The sequence below is a fragment of the Carassius auratus genome, chromosome 23, assembly GCF_003368295.1.
Source record: "Carassius auratus strain Wakin chromosome 23, ASM336829v1, whole genome shotgun sequence".
Lineage (NCBI taxonomy): Eukaryota > Metazoa > Chordata > Actinopteri > Cypriniformes > Cyprinidae > Carassius > Carassius auratus.
In genome coordinates this window covers 8,942,000-8,962,177 of record NC_039265.1, presented here as the reverse complement: position 1 = coordinate 8,962,177, position 20,178 = coordinate 8,942,000, and the positions used below count along the sequence as shown (strand labels likewise).

Genomic DNA, 20,178 nt, shown 5'->3' with positions numbered 1-20,178 from the left:
TGGCTTCTTAATCAGCTAAGCCGGACTTCTGAACGTGAATTTCAGGGTTCCTACATTTGACCAATTAAGATAAAAATTTGTGATTACTGGACAGAGTTTTAAAAGGATAGTTCTGCCAAAAGTGGAAATCATCATCATTTACACACCCTCAATTTGTTACAAACCTGTATGAGTTTATTTCTTCTGTGGAACAAAGAAGGATGTACTTTGGCAACCAAACAGATGAAGGTCCCTATTGACTTCCATACTATGTATAGAATACCTGCATTATTTAAATCCCTTTAATCGAAGGTGAATTAATGATGAAAAATGAATTTACATTTTTTTTGGTGAACTATCCGTACAAGTTTCAATTATGACCAAATTGCTTTTCCTGGTTTGATTTTCATCGTGGAACCCTTGTGAAATATTTTTATCTAATATATTAATGTGTACACACATTTTGTTTGCAGTAGTAAAGTGTTAATTTCTCACTCTAGATTTGATCTTTCTTTTAGAGAATATGGCTGCTGTGATTCTAATGGCCATTAATTAGATGTTTGTCCAGTGGCGATGAGCCAGAGAATCCCAATCCCTTGCTAATAGCAAGCCTGCTGAGCTAGCGCAAAAATGCTACAGCTCTCTCTCGTTCTCTGTCCTCTCTTTACATCTCTGCTTCCCCCTCTACAGAGGGATTAGCGTATGTATCGCCATGGCCAGGGAACGTTCTGCCGTATAGAGACAGTTTGCTTACTAGGCTCTTCTTTGCTATGGACAGAGTCTTTACCCGAAGGTTGAGAATAATTGTTAAAGCTCTAGAGCCAAATTGAATCAATCCAGTGGAGTTCTTCGACAGGGTGAACGGGGGGCCATTACGCTGGATTTATACTCACTGGAGGCCCAGCGCTTTAGAACAGACATTATGTCGGGAAATTATTATTGTAGTAACAAAAACATCTCTGAGTGGCTCCAGGCCTTGATGAATCGTCTTCGTTTGATGAGTAGAGAAAGGCAGCGCCATGTTTCTCCAGCTAATTAAGTACCGCAGTCTCATTACAGTTTGCACTTTATCAGACATTGACAGGACTCGGTGGTCACCGTTCTCTGTAGATCTGCCCTGAACCACTCGAATGCACCTCGAGAGGCCTGGCGCATCTCCTTGTTTCCCGCCCCGTCGTAGAGCGATAACTTCCTGTCCTTTAGCCTCGGGACAAGTGCACGAGAGTCATTATCTCGCTGACTCTTTCCCCGCACGTTCTCTTTTGTTTATCCATCGGCCTTGTCCTCAGAGGAGCTCCACTTTCCCGCTCCCGGCTGATGCTCCTGGCATATTAAATATTCTCTGGCTGTCCTTTCCGTGCTTCCACTGGCGTAGCACGGCTTTATTTGTGAGATCTCTGTATTTCCCTGCATCTCAGGAGGTCAGTAATTGCCACTAGTTCTCGTCGTTACCAGGGAGATGGTTTGTAGAGAGAGGGAGGTGTACGTACTGTAGAGGAATGCTTACAATTGGAGGAGGTGATGTGTGACAGTTACCCATCTGTTGAATTGTACATTATGATGAATTGCGAGTGCCTAGAACATTATTGATGACCCTCTGCCAACGCATCAAACTTGAAATGCAAATGAGCAGTAACTACAGAACGGGGTGAGCGCCCAGCGCTTCAAGGACACGCTCATTACCGTAGCGATGCTTGTCGGTAGCGATTGCCAATCACTCTTGTCTCCGGTTTGCCGTGGCGGCTCACACAGAGCAACATCTGCTTCTACCCTTCCTCCAAAATCACCCGGATAAAACTTAGGATCGTTATTTGCATTTTGAATTGACGGGAAGGGCAGGTATCCCAGCACGCATCTCTTATCAGTGATTATGACACTAGCGTGCTAACGGTGATTCAACAGCAATTTCACAGCCCAGAGAGCTCGGAATAATTGTCTTTTTCCGAGTGATTGAGTTGAGCTCTGATTTCAACCTCCTCGGGTTTGGCTAAACTGATGCGAACCTGTGGTGGGAGCGTTCTTTTATACCCACTTATAATCCCAGTATTGTGTGGCTCACAGGGAAAGGTTGAAACTGGGTTGTTAATTCTGTTAATAGCATTTCCTGAGAATTTAACTCCCCCCAAAAAATCTAAAATTATTTTTTATCCTTAAAAAAAAATCACTGCTTTTATAGCTATTTCATGGTGATTGTAATTTTATGGCACTTCAAAGAATGCAGTGGTTTTATTTTTTTGTATTACCATCATGGTAATATCCAGGGTATATTTAAAGATAATGTCATGCATTGCAAAAGGCATTAAAACCAGCGGCATTTTAGCCACATTGTACTGTCAAACTACTAAATGTCATGAGTGCATTTAGTTTTTGTCACAACACATAAAGAGAAAAAGGAATTAAAAATCATAATCATTGTGTTTTTACTTGAATCAAATTTAGCTACAACTAAATATTATGTAAGCACGTTTGAAGTATTTATGCCTAAAAACAGCCTTTGCGTCATCAAATACTCAGAAAGGATTTTTTCAGTACCGTGTATCATTTATTATGTGTATGTTTTGTGTTTGGTATACACACAAAATTCTCTGCTGAATAATGTATCCCATAATGCAATGTGCTTAACCTTCCATTCCGAGCATGGTGAAGGAATCTGAGGTAATTTTTCCCCAAACAAGATTCATTACTCGTTCAATCAGTATATGAGCTAAACTTGAATTTAATGTGCAGCATAATTAGTGGATATAACAGTTTATATAAAATATAAATGCAAAATGTAAATGAACCCTAGAATGGCCTTTAAAAGCATAGTTAACTAAAATTAACTCATTCAATGTCATTTTAAATGTCTGAATATTTTGAATTTCTGCAGTCAAGGAAAAAATTTATTTGCAGCATCAGGTAAATAAATTTAAAAAAAATATAAAAAATGTTTAGGCAAATCATCTCTTTAAATTGAATAATAATTTGTATTAATCAGCACAGATTTTGTCTCAGTATCTAAAGATAAATCATTCTATATGTTTGTCAGCCTACCACTTGTGTAAGATTTTTATAATTCCATATTAGATATTATTTAACAATATTGGGCACCTTTATATCAATTTAACCTAAAATGTTACTCAAGACTTGATCAAGATGCTGTAACATTCCTTCTACACACTATTTTCATTTTACTGTAAAGCTGCTTTCACACAATCTGTATTGTTAAAAAACAATACATAAGAAGTTAATCTCACACATGAAATTTCTTTGAAGTAGATATAGGCCAATATGTTTGCCATTAAATTTTCATCAAATCAACAAACGTCATGTCAAGTTTTTGACGTCAATTTGATTAGCATATTTTACCTTTTTTATTACATCAATTAGATGTATTTTCAATATCAGTTGCTCACTATTTATAGTAGTATGCACCAGTTGTTCACAATCAAAAATGCGAGAAAAAAAACTCTTATTTTAATTGTGCGGTCAGCGTTGTTTTATACTTGTTGATTAATATAACCGTCTGCATTCAAAGTCATAAGTGAAATTTACATCAGAAACATGTTAAATGCAATTTTACCTCAACCCACGACGACCGTTGAACGGCTCTCTTCATAATATTATTCCGCCTAATTCAAAATTCCCTAATGATAGCCGCCGCACTTCCTCCTCGCGCTGTTCCCTCCGCTCCATCGGTTAGATCCGGGGAGTTTCTCTCCGCGGAGACCCAAATCGCATCACTGGGCGACTGCAAACACACGCATTCTCCTCTCAGTTGCTCCAGCCGCTGTCATCAGGGGCAAAAACCACCAGCAAACACTAACCACACCTGGATCTATCTCTTAAAGCCGTGTATTTCCACCTGATGTGAGAGAGTGTTTTGCAGGGAGCAGTGATGGGCGCGTTTGGAGTGATTCTGAGGAGTTTACATTGTATGGGACTCTACATCCAACTTGGTGCCTGTCTCAGACAAGCTGGAAGCGAAGACGTGGAGAACCATATATCCAACAACGGTAAGATGTGTGGACTCGATCCGGTTCTGTACTTGTGGACGGGTTTGAGGTTCGTTAACGGCTGTCATTTGAAGCCGAAATGCGCGCGAACGGCGCAAGGATGGAGATGCGCAGAGCGGTTTTTCACCAACACCACTGCACTGGGGCTATTGACAGGTGCTACCATGGTATATGATGGTGATATTGTGGTACAAAGCTACTATTACAACAATACCGTGGTGTTTCTGTTGTTGGCTTCGGTATACGTTGGTATTATTTGTTTGACCTGTTCATATGCACTTCAAACAATACCTTGGTATATTGGTACTATCCAAAACACAGCATTACTTTAACTTTGGTTTAAAACGAATGGTGTTGCCATTGTATGGCTTTTTAACCTCTTAAAAAGTCATGTGGCTGAATCATGAATCACTGGTGGTGTTAAATGTTGATTTATTTCGTGGTACTGAATGGGTTTGTCAAAGAACCCCATGGTATAATCTTTATGGTTGTGCTCAGAAATATAATTCTGTGGCTTTTTAACGTCATGAAAAAAGTGTTATGGGTCAGCGATTATCTTTTTAAGGCACTTTAATGATTACTCTGGTAATACTTTATTGATATTGTCCTAGAGCGTGACATTGCAGTGCTTTAAATTTTCTTTTATAATTTAGCGAAATACAGTGTCTTTACTATTGATATAAACTATACTGGATTTATCTGTTTTTCCAATGTATTTAAAAGAAAACATGGATGAAATTTGATCTATTCCATGACTTTTGTTACCTTGATGGTATCAGATAGTAAAACCATAGTGTGAAATGGTTAAAAATAAAACTTAATATTAGTATTTCACCTATATTTTTGTTATGGATTATACCATTGTATACCATGGCAGCAGTGCTTTGCATTACTTAAATTCAAACGTAACCTCCCTCCAGATTATCCAAAGATGCTTGAGATTCTGGGTTTACAGAATTCCCTACATTGGTCTATTTGTTGTTTTCATTACTGGAAGAGCGAGGAAAAATCTATACACGCATTTCAAGATTCTAGTCATACTATAATCAGCCATAATTGAAGTGCCTGGATATTGAACATATTCTTCAAACTATATGCAGAGACGCTCTGGGAAATGGAAAGGATTGTGTAAAATATGCTTATTCTGTATTCATTTAAGAAGTTTTGGCAATTCTGTGAACCATAGATGACTAATGCAATGAATAAATCAGTGCTGATGAACCCAGGCATGCATCATGCTGATGAAAGTGTTCGCACGCCAGATTGTGGGTCGCTCACCATTAAATTAAAGGGCAGAATGTGATCAGAGCCCATATTCATGAGGAATATTAAGAGGACTGATACAGTATCAGGAAAGCCATCTCAACATGCACTGACGTTCTGGACTACTTTACATGCAGATGATGCATTTCTAGGGAATGGTTAGCAAGATTTAGACTCCAATGGATTTCAACCAAGACTGTTTTCTTTAAACAGCTTTGACAGGTTATGAAAAGATTAGGAGAATCTTGGTTTCGTTAATATGAATTTAGACCCACTGAACACTAATGGTCTTAGATTAAGTCTTAATAAGATGAAATAATGTTATAATGCAAAAAACTGTATATAATTGCTTTGTCTTTCCTCACGACTGGTCATGTTTTGGTAAAATTCGCCAAATTAAGTCAAGCAGAGTGTTTTTTAATTGTGTAATTATTCATTGTTTTAGTGAAGCATCTAAAAGCGCACTGCTTTCTGCATCTCTAGAGTGATGGACAGCTTAGCTTGCTTGTATTCAATACCTTTGCGTAAATTTTTCAGCCGCAGGGAATACCATGGCCTGCGGTAACGAGGCTTAATTAATGTCAACAACAGCTTAAAAGCTCTGTTTTCTTCTGACCTCACAGTAATGAAACAAAGAGCGCAGACCCGGTGGGCCGCTCGCCCCAGCACACGTCAGATGAATAGCAATGGCGTGAAGAGGAATCTCATTTTAATTCACACACATTCTGTTCTAAACATCTTGTTGTTTTCGACCCTAAAAAATTTATTTGAGTCAGGCCCCCTCTCCCTCATTGGGCCCGTGGGATCATCCTACACCCCCCATTACGGTGCCCTTGACTTTTAATAGCATTGAACTTTGATTTTGAACATTGACTGGAAGATCTTCAAAAACAAATTAGAAAAGTCATTCATTCATTCATTTACTTGTAATATACAATCTATTCTTTGTTTTGTTTTTGTGATTCTCCAAACTTTAAGCGTTGATCTTAAAAGATACTGAATTGTGAATTCAAAGATTCTAAAATATCTTTTTATTAATAATAAAAAAAATATATATATTCTCCAGCATTGATCTTTCAAAGGTTAACTGGTGATTATTTTAAAAAATGTTTAAAAATAAATGTTTATTAATTAAATTGTTTTTTAGCTTTTTTTTATTATGTAAATGTATTTTTCTGGTTCTGTAGACTTTAAGATTCTGATTCTAAGACTTTCAAAAACAAATTATTTATTTAAATTTTTAAAATTTTTATATTTATTTATTTATTTTTACTTTTCACCAGAAACTATTTATTTATTTTATAAACAAACAAATAACCAAACATTTGATTATTCTAAAGAACTGGTTTGTTTTGAGGAAGATTTGGACAATCAATCTGCAAATCTTCAGTTTTTCATCCTTTAGAAGTGTTATTGTATGTAATTGTAATATTATTAAGTATTAAGTGTATGTGTGATACTGTACCTTGCTGTGCTTCAGATTTTTAACTTGTCTTTTTAAAGCTGGAAATGGGCAACCGATGGAAACTAGCCAGTAGGGCTGACTCGGACTCATGTGCAATCTCTCTGGACCGTGGCAGTTCTTCAGCACTAGGTTGTTGTAGTCTGATCAGGGAACAGTGTTTGGTCTCACAGTGACCTGTCGTGTTCATCTCTCCTTCTCTAATTCTCCACGGAGCGATGTGTTTTTCCTCTCGGTGTGTGTCCGGGGTCAATCTGTTGATCATGAGATGCTAGTGAAGATCAAGGAGCAGCGAGGATGGAGGAAGTCATTTCAGTAAAAGCTGTGGGACCTTTGGAGATGCTCTTTTCACAGACGCTTAGATTAAGATTTGGAAAGTTTCTATCACAAGATTGTTATTTGTCTACTCTGTTAGTGATAACATATAACTGAAATATGAAGGTAAATTCTTTCACTTTCCAAGCACAAATGTGCATCTGTATACTTGTGCAACACAAATCTGCCTTGTGTGTGTGTGTGTGTGTGTGTGTGTGTGTGTTTAACCCGCAGCACGTCCATTGGCGTTTTTTAATAAGTTGGTTACTGGTTTGTTTACTCGAAAGAAACAGCTGCAGTCAGTGAACACTAATAGGCATCAGCAGTGATGTGTTCATGACACACACACACACACACACACACACTTCCAGCCATCACTCAAACCAGTGACCGATGACATCACCTGCGGCTGCGGCTCATTTCTCGTCATTGCTCTTGTGAACTGTGATTGGATGCTCGTTCAGTGGTTTCTGCTTGTTTTTCGGCTGTGTTTCAACACGACTGAAGCTTGACGTGGATTTACAGCTGAATTAGAAAATACACACCTTTTACATCTCACCTGTAAGATATGTGTGTATGAAGAATGCTGTGCACGTAAACAATTAAGCTTAAGCTTATATATTTTATTGCATTATAGTGTCATCATGACGTTTATCTCTTTTGCTTATAGCTTCCAGCAGCGTTTTATGTGCTCTCCTTTGAAACTGCAGTGTTTAATACGACAGGAAACCTCTTTGTGGATCTCTGTGGAGTCACGAGACTCTTTTTCATTATTTTATTGTTGTTTTGCATTTATTTGTGTGGTTTTTCAGACATTAAGCGTTCATATTTCATAGAGCTTGATTGGTGCATCTTAACATCCTCAAAAACCAATTAGTTCTTCATCAAATATTTATTTATTTTAAACACGTCAATGTTTCTGGTAAGTCAATAGTCACATTATGCACATTTTATGTGGCGAACATTTGAGTGCACTAGAGGGATTGAGATGCATACTAGTGAGCCGCCTACACAGGCAGCATCCTAACTGACGTGAATCTGGATTGAAAGCTCAGACGTGAGGGATTGAATCGTTGGTTATAGGCAGCGTCTCATTAGCGCGCTCTCTTGAGAAGCACACTAGAGCCCTCACTAGTGCTTCTCATTGATTACAGCAGAGGTTGAAGCTGGATAATGACACGCTGCTCTAATAAGCACAAAAACAGCCAGCACACAAATATTGGCGCCATTTTGGCTGCATTTTTTTTTTGGGGGGGTTTGTTTTGCAAACTATTTATTTATTTATCAGTTTATTTAACAGGGACAATGCAGTATAACAGTGGTTTTCAACCTGTGGTCCGCGGTGGTATTGCAGGTGGGCCGCCAATTATTTTCTGTTCATTTCCAGTCCATTCTAGGGCTGTGCGATTAAAAGAAAACGTCCTAAAATCACGATTTGAGCGTGCGCATATGCCTAACTCCAGGTTCACACACTGTCTGTGATGCGCCTTTTTTCTGAGCCAATGTTGACGGATCAGAGCGTTCTCACTGCGGTAAAAGGCTAGAAATAAAAACGTGCGAAAATAATTCATGTCTAACACATGAGCATAGAGTGAATTTGTTAGTGAACAGGATGCAGTTTAAGTGAGAGGAGACACGTTTTAAGTGTGCACACTCTCTCCTCGCAAAGCAGCGTGTATCTGAGCAAGCACGACTGGTTTTGTGACAGAGCAAAGGAAATGTTCTGCGAACAGAGAGATTCGCACTCGTGCATTATTTTAATGTGCTTTCGTGTTATATTTATGCGCTCTCACTGCTGACCGCATACACATACTGTATACACACTGCAAACACCTGAGGCACCGCTACAATTAATGAGCTCTATGAACAATGCATGGCAAAAAAGAAAAAAAAGTCCCTGTATACAGGATTTTTTTTTTTTTTTTTGCCACAAGTCTATAAATTTTTTTACATCTTCACTATAGTGATCATTTTGACTTATGTCTGTTCTAGAGATGTTACAACTTTTTGATAAAGCTCTGATTGGTTTTCTTTTGGAAATATGTTTCAAATTAATCCTGAATGCATTTATGACTGTAAAAGCACAATTGCAAAATTGATCAAAAAAATCGCGATAGTTTTTTTTTTTTTTTTTGTCCATATCGCACAGCCCTAGTTTATTCAATAAATACAGTTTAAAATCTAGCTTCTGAGTACTAAGTTATTAACCCAACAATAGCGGGGTCAGTTAATTTTTTTGAAGTGGGCCGCGCAAACATATGTGTGTGGTTGTGTGGACCGCGAGTTGAAAAATGTTGGGAACCACTTCAGTATAACATTGCTACAGTTTCATGCAGCCGATGCTCTACATATAGGCTTCTAGCCAATGGCTAATTTGCAGCCCCAGTCCCTGGTTAGGCTAAAAAAAAAAGTAAACAACTAAGTCTATGTACAACCATCAATGTTCACATATCTGCTTTTGTTTGAACCACTTTTTCAGTTTTGTTTGAAAAATATTCAACTGTGTTTGCATTTTCAATTCAGCTGACAAGCTGTTCCATAACAATGTACCTTGAACTGTAAATGTAGATTGTGCAAATTTAGTTTTTCTCTGTGGTGCTATACAGTTCTGTGTAGTTGCACCTCTTGTAGCGATCCCCCTACTACTCTGTTTTGATATTAATTTGCATATAACTTTTGGCGCAAGATTGTTTAAACATTTAAAAAACATTTTAATAACAGATGAATTTAAAAAAATTTCAAAACTAAGCAAACTATATTTTTGTAAAATGCTACAGTGATGCCATCTGGTTGGTTTCTTATCCAAAACTTTTAGTGTTTGTTTATATAGGGATCTAACAGGTTTAATTGTCAGTTGAGAAACCTGACTCCAGACAGTCACACAGTAAGATAAGTGTGAAAAAATCATTGCATGCATGTATAACTTGGCTGCTTTCAAGGATATATACAGTATTGTTCAAAATAATAGCAGTACAATGTGACTAACCAGAATAATCAAGGTTTTTAGTATATTTTTTATTGCTACGTGGCAAAAAAAGTTACCAGTAGGTTCAGTAGATTGTCAGAAAACAAACAAGACCCAGCATTCATGATATGCACGCTCTTAAGGCTGTGCAATTGGGCAATTAGTTGAAAGGGGTGTGTTCAAAAAAATAGCAGTATCTACCTTTGACTGTACAAACTCAAAACTATTTTGTACAAACATTTTTTTTTTTCTGGGATTTAGCAATCCTGTGAATCACTAAACTAATATTTAGTTGTATGATCACAGTTTTTTAAAACTGCTTGACATCTGTTTGGCATGGAGTCAACCAACTTGTGGCACCTCTCAGCTGTTATTCCACTCCATGATTCTTTAACAACATTCCACAATTCATTCACATTTCTTGGTTTTGCTTCAGAAACAGCATTTTTGATATCACCCCACAAGTTCTCAATTGGATTAAGGTCTGGAGATTGGGCTGGCCACTCCATAACATTAATTTTGTTGGTTTGGAACCAAGACTTTGCCCGTTTACTAGTGTGTTTTGGGTCATTGTCTTGTTGAAACAACCATTTCAAGGGCATGTCCTCTTCAGCATAGGGCAACATGACCTCTTCAAGTATTTTAACATATGCAAACTGATCCATGATCCCTGGTATGCGATAAATAGGCCCAACACCATAGTAGGAGAAACATGCCCATATCATGATGCTTGCACCTCCATGCTTCACTGTCTTCACTGTGTACTGTGGCTTGAATTCAGAGTTTGGGGGTCGTCTCACAAACTGCCTGTGGCCCTTGGACCCAAAAAGAACAATTTTACTCTCATCAGTCCACAAAATGTTCCTCCATTTCTCTTTAGGCCAGTTGATGTGTTCTTTGGCAAATTGTAACCTCTTCTGCACATGCCTTTTTTTTTAACAGAGGGACTTTGCGGGGGATTCTTGAAAATAGATTAGCTTCACACAGACGTCTTCTAACTGTCACAGTACTTACAGGTAACTCCAGACTGTCTTTGATCATCCTGGAGGTGATCATTGGCTGAGCCTTTGCCATTCTGGTTATTCTTCTATCCATTTTGATGGTTGTCTTCCGTTTTCTTCCACGTCTCTCTGGTTTTGCTCTCCATTTTAAGGCATTGGAGATCATTTTAGCTGAACAGCCTATCATTTTTTGCACCTCTTTATAGGTTTTCCCCTCTCTAATCAACTTTTTAATCAAAGTACGCTGTTCTTCTGAACAATGTCTTGAACGACCCATTTTCCTCAGCTTTCAAATGCATGTTCAACAAGTGTTGGCTTCATCCTTAAATAGGGGCCACCTGATTCACACCTGTTTCTTCACAAAATTGATGACCTCAGTGATTGAATGCCACACTGCTATTTTTTTGAACACACCCCTTTCAACTAATTCAACTAATTGCCCAATTGCACAGCCTTAAGAGCGTGCATATCATGAATGCTGGGTCTCATTTGTTTTCTGAGAATCTACTGAACCTACTGGTAACTTGTTTGCCATGTAGCAATAAAAAAATATACGAAAAACCTTGATTATTCTGGTTAGTCACATTGTACTGCTATTATTTTGAACAATACTGTATGGTCTAATCATGGAAAAACAATTCAGATTTGTTTTGATTGTTCTACATAGCTTCTTAACATGCATATCAAATTTCAAATGAGTCTAAAATAACACCTAAATATGTAAAATTATGAACTGTTTCAATTTCCTTTTGATTGATCTCAATTATAAAATCACTCATTTCCTTCTTTCTGATTGAAAAACACATTGAGACATTGTTCTGTAACCACTGTGACACACCAATCATTTCATTTGTTAATATTTCTTATAGTCTTTGCAGATACATAAATGACTGTGTCATTGCATATAACTGACATTTTGTTTGCTTACAACAGTTTGGAAAATCTTTAACATATAAGGAAAACAACAATGGGCCCAAAATTGACCCTTGAGGGAGACCCATATTATTATTTCGTAAAGCTGATCTTGAATTATAAATTTTAACACACTGATTTCGGGATTCTAAATATGATCTAAACCAATTCATTGCCTGCTGAGTGAAGTTAAATAAATTGAATCTGTGTAGGAGAATTTCATGATTCACAGTATCAAATGCCTTTTTGAGATCTAAAAACACTGCATCTACTATTACCTTTATCTAAGGATTCCTTAATAAATTCTGTGAGATAGCAGTTTGCCATTTCTGTTGAATACTTAGGCCTAAAACCAAACTGTTTAGAATAAAGTAAATCATGTTTTTCTAAATAATTGATAAGTTGTTCAGCTACCAATTTTTCCAGAATTTTTGAAATTACAGGAAGAATAGAAATTGGTCTATAATTCTGAACCTGATCCTGCTTTGAAAATTGGAGTTACAATACTAGTTTTCCAATTTGAAGGGAATTTATTTTCTCTAATTGATAAATTTATCAGATTTACCAAGGGCTTTATCAAACAAGCACTATATGTTTTTACAAATGCAGTATCCATTCCAAATATATCTTTAGCCCTTGAGTTATTCAGTTGATTAATAATTTGAAGTATCTTATGTTCATCAACCTCAGAAATATGAAAGGATGAGGGTGTGCCATTTATTACATTTTGAGGTAGTTGTATAGTTTTAAAACACATAGCAAGCTCTTCCACAGACGGAGTAAAATATCTATTAAATTCATTGGCAATTTCAGTGCTATCAGTACTTAATCTACCATTTATGTTCAGCTCCACTAAAGGTTTTCTTTGTGTACCCTCTTTTTTAGAAAGTTTATTTATACACTTCCAAAGAGATGAGCTATTTCCTCCTGATTCTGTAACCAATTGCTCAAAATATGCAGTTTTTGCCTTCCTCATATCACTAATTACTTTATTTCTTAATGATTTAAAATGTATAATATCTGTCTGCGTTTTTGTAAGCAATGACTTTTTCAAAGCTATATCTCTCTTTTTCATTACCTGATGGATATCTTTTAGCGGTTGTATGTATTTTTGAATAGTTTTTTCAATAGTTCTCATCACAGTTTCACTGTTTTTGTCCAATTCACCTATTTGTAATACATCATCCCAATTTATGTTTTTCATATCATTTTCAAATTTTAACATTTTGCTCTGAGGAACACCTACTTTTCCTGGTTTAAAGATTTGATGAAAATTATTCTGCAAACGTTTCTTGGTGTTAAATGGTTTACTTGCAATATGGTGGGTCTTTTTAAATTGTGCACGCTGCAGTGCATTCTGGGATTGCCTTTTCTAGAGCGCATACATGCATTTTATTGTTAATGCAACTTCTATGCATCAGTGTTAAGTATATTATACTAATAGTTTTTATAAAGATTTTGAATCTTAAATATATTATTTTAATTCTTTGGTGGTTTTGTTGTGTTTTATTTAGCCTACTTGTCTACTAGTTTTCACAATATATATAGTAATAAATACTATATTCTATACATTTTATTTAATTTTATAGTTTTACTTGAACTTAGAAATTAAAAGAAAAAAATCAGTTAACAAATATTTAACAATTTTTTTTAAAGGTTGTATTTTTGTGTTCAGTTTTAGTAAACTATATCAATGCATAAAGTACTGTCTAGATTTTGCATTAAACTGCAGCATTTCAATTGACAGAAAGCATTGAGTTCAGCCAATCAGAGTGGCTCTCTGAGTCACATGATCAGTTTAATGACGGTCTACTCTAGCCGTGAAATGAAGCATCTTTGTGGTGTTCATTGTGAGTCAGACTGTGCTTTAGATGAGTCGAAGAGGTTTTTTTCTCACTTTCAGCTCTCCTTCACTTCAGAAATGAATGGCTTTCCTCAAAGACTCGGGTTTTGGAGACGGTAGAGAGGCTTTTGAGAAGCAACACGAGCACTTCCTGTGAGTCAGGATGTTGATGCATTAGTCCATGAGTTGTGGAGGATTGTGAAGTCTTTGCGTTTTGTTTAAAGCTCAGACAGTCTGAAGAGAGATGCTCGTTTATATCACTTAACGAGAATCAATCCGTTAACATCGTGACAGACCGCCACACTCTCTTTCCTCTAAAATCTCTAAATGTCTTTCTCTGTCTGTGTCGCCCGTCTCTTCCGGTCCGTTTCAGGTGTTTGTCAGACGTCTAACTGTGCGTTTACATCTGGACGTGTCATTTCTACAGCATTGGCTCTTCTCTGGTGTGAAGCGAAATCATTCCCCGGCGACATTCAGCAGATGTTTTGTGATGTTTGTGATGGAGAATCATCTCTATAGATGATTGTATTGGGATCTAATCAAGATCAAAGAAACGTTTGAGACTGGTTTGTAGTGGATGTTTATATGAGATGCACAATAGAAGATCTAGATCTCTTAAATGTAAGTACATGTACGACTGTGTTCTATTTTTAACTTAACACAAACCCCTAAATTATTTAATCATAAAAGTTACAATTAAATACAAAGTTATATAAAAATGTAATTACTTAATTTATAAAATTAATAAAATGTTATTAAAAATATATATACATATATATATATACAACATAAAATATGTATAATTCTATAATAATATACATATAAATATTAAATATAATAAAATGTAATAAATTATATACATATTGTTATATAATCAATTATATTAAAATAAGCGTTTTTTTTTGTACTTAACATGCTATATATATATATACGGCATGAATTTTAGGATTACAATATTGCTTGGAGCTGTTACTTTCTATGACCTTATCTATGTAAAATTAAAATATGTAATGTAATAATTAGGGGTGTGCCTGAAGCCAAATACCTTATTCGGAATGGCTCGGATAATGGCTTCAGAAATGAATAACAGACAAATAAATTCAGAATAATTCTGCCTGAATACTCAGCTGAAGCTGACAGTCTGGTGTTTGCCAGATAAGTTGAGTCAGGGGATCAGCGCAATATTATACACAGACCTCTAAAGTCACGAGTGTGAAGTGAATCGATGTAAACTTTATGAATGAAAAGAGCACAAATCAAACATAGCATTGCTGTTGTCTCTCCGTGCATCTCTCAGAAATCAGAGCTTTGCAAGAGTAATATCACCTATAATAATACATCATACACGTTTACACACATTTGTATATGTTTAAAAGGCAATGATTTAAACTTTAGGCTCCGATATGATACGAATGAATAGATTAAGCACAGCGTGCTCACCAAACAGCAGCGCTGGGCGTCAGTCTCTCAAAAATCAGTTTTCTACTTGGCCTACAGGTTTGCATCTTTATCTTTTGCTGGTTTGTGCGGCACACACACATCTGTTAAGTGAAGTTCACTAAACATTATAGACTCGCTTAAAGAGTTCTGCGTAATGAAAATGTGCGCATTCAATTGATTAAGTCGTGTTCAGATGATCACTAAACGTTATCTCTCTGCTTGCATGATAAATATTATTTTAGAAATTAATAATTATTAGTTTAACACAACATGCTTGTTCAGTGATAACTATGAAAAAAAAAATAAAACAAAACTATTTAATGTCTTTTCATTTTCAGTAGCATGAACCACGAGTAGTCGAGTAACTCGAATATTTTTTTTATTAAAAAATCGTCCAATAGAAATCAGTAGTTGTGCAACCCCTAATATATATATATATATAAATAAGAATTAACTAATAATTTTACTTTATATTCTTACTTATAAATAGCAAAATAAATGATATGGTAAATTTATAATTAGATATGAAATAATTATGTATAATAAAATATATGTAATCATATAGGAAAATAATAAATGTTTTGCCTTTTGTCATCCTTCTTAAAATATATAAAAAAATAAACAGTTTTTCTCTTTCTTTCTTTCTTTCTTTCTTTCTTTCTTTCTTTCTTTGTCTCTCTCTTTGTCTCTCTCATCTCTCTCTCTCTCTTTTTCTTTCTGTCTGTCTGTCTTAGTCTCTCTCTCTCTCATCTCTCTCTCTCTTTCTTTCTCTCTTCTTTATCTCTTTCTTTCTTTCAATTCAATTCAATTAAAAATTGCTTTATTGCCATGAATGTAAATTATATAATATTGCCAAAGCTTAGTGTACATATATAGAAAAAATAAAATAAATTATAACAAAAAATGAACATCACAGTAATGGAACTGATTATAATAACATATTTTCTCTCTCACTCTCTCTCTATCTCTCTCTCTCTCTCTCTCTCTCTCTCTGTTCTCAAGCAGCTTGTGTTTCACTCTTTCTTCTCTCCATCTTCCCCTCGTGTATGTTGATGTGAAGAGTAAAGACCGAGGCGCTGGAGTTATCTCACATTAGACGCACGTCTCCCCGTCCTCTCGTCTTCCTCCTCGCCGACGCTCTTTTGTTTGCCTTCGAGTGCTGAATCCACAGGAAGCAGCGCGAGGATGAAGACCGTCTGCTGGCATTTGGACACGGGGTTAATTGAGGCGCGTGTTGGGACTCGATGGAGACAGAACGGGATAAATGAAGACACAAAATGTTAAATAACCCTGTTTAATTAGCTGTGTTTACAACCCAAGATTCACTCGCTGAGCTCAGTTACCTGAACTCTGTCCAAACACCCACACCGGCTCCTGCTAACACACTTTTACTAGGGACGCTCCCATCAGGATGATTACAGCCGATACTGAGGACGGATCACTTGTCTTTTATATTGCTATGTAATCTCAAAACTTATACAGTGAACATTTTAATATGCCTTTAAAGAGGGGTTTATATGTAAATCAGGATACTTAATATAAGACAAATATAGTCCAATGCAACTCGCAAGGTTTCTTTAAACATGATCCAGCAGTAAACTGTGGAGGACAAAATAAACATTTAATCTCCAAAAATTGAGAAGTCTGAGGAACTTAAACATTGTCCATCCAATACAGATCTGAGCAGGACAAAATTAATAATAAAAAACAAAAAGTAAACTCCTAAAAGAACTAATTGGAGTAGTTTGATGCAGCTCGTTAGGTTTACTTTTGAACATTAATTGGAGCATCCCTAAAGTTTACTACAGCTTTCAGTCTCACACGGCCAACACTACATGCACTTACATGGACACTTTTCGAATTCATTCTGATTGATGAATCTGAATGTAGTGTTCACATGAACACTAAATAAAGTGATCGGGTTGATATATGCGTTTATATGTCACAAGCTTCTGATCAGATTTACTCTTTTGTCATGTGCATACTGCATGAAAATACAGAGTTTCACGCTGCATGCTGTTTAAAAAAGCACACGTGATATTTATCTACTTTGGGTTTACTAATTAGGCGACGACTAGCACGTGAACTGTTGTGCGGTGCTTCTTACTTAAAAAAACTAAGTAGTAAAAGTGCCCATTTATGCACCTAAAACCAATCGTTTGATGATGAGAGTCTGAAACAAGGACTCTGGTGGGACATTGTCCTGCTCCACTTAACAAACGCTGAGTGAAAGGGACGTTTTATAACGACAGGACACTTATTTATGACACTTTATTCACCAGGAAGAACAGCTCGTTCTGCGCGCCATACGTCATTACGCTATTTCTACGTCACTTTGTGCATGCGCAGTACTTTCCAGTTTCTTTTTTCAATCCGAACAAGCGTTTACATGTCTTCTTGCTCGGATTACAAAAGGAATAAACCACCTCTTTTCAAAACGTATATGTTCAAAATGAGTTGAAAAATATTATCGGCAATATCGGATATCGGCAAAAATCTAATATCTTGCATTACTCATATATTCTATTATATATATATATTATATAGATAGATATATATATATATTAGGGATGCATATATATTAGGAATGTGTTGGATTTTTGACGATGTTTTTTAACTCCTTTTGGGCGATGCCGATATATTTCCTTTTGTTTGGAAGCAACACCAAGCCTCTCCTGTGTGGAAATTATAAGCATTTGGTTTGATTTTAACAAGAACATTTTTTTTTATTTTATTAAATGGACAATAATGAACTTCTTTTATGGTGAGAGTACATTGAAAGCTTTGAAAATAATTATAAATCAAAATGATAATATAATGAAATTATAATTTTATTTTGTACATATATATTAATTATGTAATTAGCATGCTAATGGTGAATGGTGACGGTTAAACCCTCTTAGAGGAAGGTGTATTTACATTTGTTCACTTCAAAGCACCGCTGCTAAAGCCAAACACATTCAGATGGACTTACTGAGCAACTGCATAATGTTTGGTGCTGTTTCTGAGCGTCCTGCCACAGGCCTTGCATTTTATGATGCTATGTGGGATTGTGTTTAGCTTTATCTCTCCGTATTTCTTGTGATAGATTTATTGACTAGATGATTTTGAACTGAACTGGTCTGTATGTACTGTACCTATATTCAGCAGAAAAACTAGGTTCTGATTTTATGTTGTGATTTATGTAAGTGAAGAAGACAGGAAGTTTGCAGGAGTCTGTCATTAGAACGGATGTGTTGTTATTCAGTAGCTTATGTAAACATTTCTGCAGAATAATAATGTAAATAGGCAGTGTCCTAAAAGAAATGACAGTAGCTGAACTGGAAAGCTCTACACAGGTGAAAACTTCACGTCACAGCAACACTTAAGTTTGAAGTTTTATATATTTACATTATGAACTATTTATTAGATTTTTCAGCTCTGAATGACGTAGAACTGGAGTCTCCCTGGACTCTGTCAACCATCTTCTGAAATGTTTTTTTTTTTTTTATACAGTGCTTGTTGCAGTGCATTCTGGGATTGGCTTATCTGTGATGGACACATGTGATGCTGTCAAAAGAAGGTTTCTTAGAAGGCAGCATAGTTTTTGAAGGCAGACTACATTTGGTTTACAGGTTGTTATATATATATATATGGGTGTGTGTGTGTAGTATGTAATTGTTTGTGTATCTGTTTATACACACATTTTTTAATGTGTGTATATATATATATACATATATTCAGTATATATATATATATGGACAGTCATGGAATTTGTCAAAGTTAGCAGAAATTAATCAAATCAAATCTCCATGTGGACCAGTATCTGTAAATGTTAAGCCGCAACAGTTGGTTGAAATCTGAATCCTGCCTGTTCTGCGCGTCTCTGTGTGAATGAATGAATGGTTTGTTTACTACATGGACTGAAGTGCGTGACGCTTGCAGTAATTTCAGTATCTACCGTCTCAATGAGGACATAAAGACATAAACTACATCACCAGAACCAAGTTACTTCGCAAGCATTTTACCCTTACATTTGAGTAAAACCAGTGTCAATGTAAAGGTATTCACGGCAACTCGTCAAAATAAAAGTTCATTTTTACATAAAGGCATTGTGCTAGAAATATTACTATTATTTAGTATAATTTATGTAATACTGCTTACTGTTGAAAAAATTTATAAAATTTATTTTTTAAAGAATTCACACAATATTTCTTCCATGTTTAAAGTTTAATAGCAAAACCCCTTTATTTACCAAAAAATAAAATGTTTAAATTTCATTAATTAAAAGACAAATAAAATTTGGGTGAAACTTGTTTACTGTTTTTCATTATAATATTTCTAATAAGTATAAAGAATGGCATTGGTTTTATTTTTAGTGATAATTTTTTTATTATTATAATTTTTTTATTAGCATTTTTTTTTGTGTTTCTCTTTGTTACCGAAATTGGTACCGAGAACCATGGGTTCTCACTGGTATCCGTACTGAATACTGACATTTTGGTACCGTGACAACACGTGTGTGTGTGTGTGTGTGTGTATATATATATATATATATATATGTGTGTGTATTTATGTATATATTAGTATTTAAATATAAGAATACCAAAGTTTTATTAATAATAATTATAATGTATAATAAATATAATATCAAAAACGTTATAAGTGTAATAATATTTGATTATTGTTAATATATATAAATGTAAAAATAGTACATACGTGCTTTATCATAATTGATCTCTTAATTAAAAGTGTTGTTTCAGGAGGCTGCTCACACGTTTCGAACAGCTTTGGTAATGTATAATAAATGATTGAAAGTGCTCAGTGACGAGTAGCCCTGTCGCGATAGTCGATAAATCAATTAATTGCACGATAAAAAAAAATGAGCTTGATATTTTTTTCGCCCGCAATAATTCCTTTTTTCAATTTTTATTGAAAAAATGTAACATGTCATGATGTGGGGTTAGTCTGTAGAAAACACCCTCTCCGATGGCACAGATGTCCTGGGAATAAAGCATTTACGG

At 35.6% G+C, this 20,178-nt stretch overlaps 1 protein-coding gene across 2 annotated transcripts in view; it reads left to right on the top strand.

Moving 5' to 3' along the window:
• Positions 1–3,635: 3,635 nt before the first annotated feature.
• The window catches only part of LOC113041213 (V-set and transmembrane domain-containing protein 2-like protein), a 44,017-nt gene continuing 27,474 nt past the window's right edge, over positions 3,636–20,178 (top strand). For both annotated transcript variants that reach the window (XM_026199627.1, XM_026199626.1), the window contains exon 1: positions 3,636–3,974. In XM_026199627.1, the coding sequence (XP_026055412.1) occupies positions 3,857–3,974 (118 nt within the window). In that variant the 5' untranslated portion in view covers positions 3,636–3,856. The remainder of the gene's footprint in view (positions 3,975–20,178) is intronic.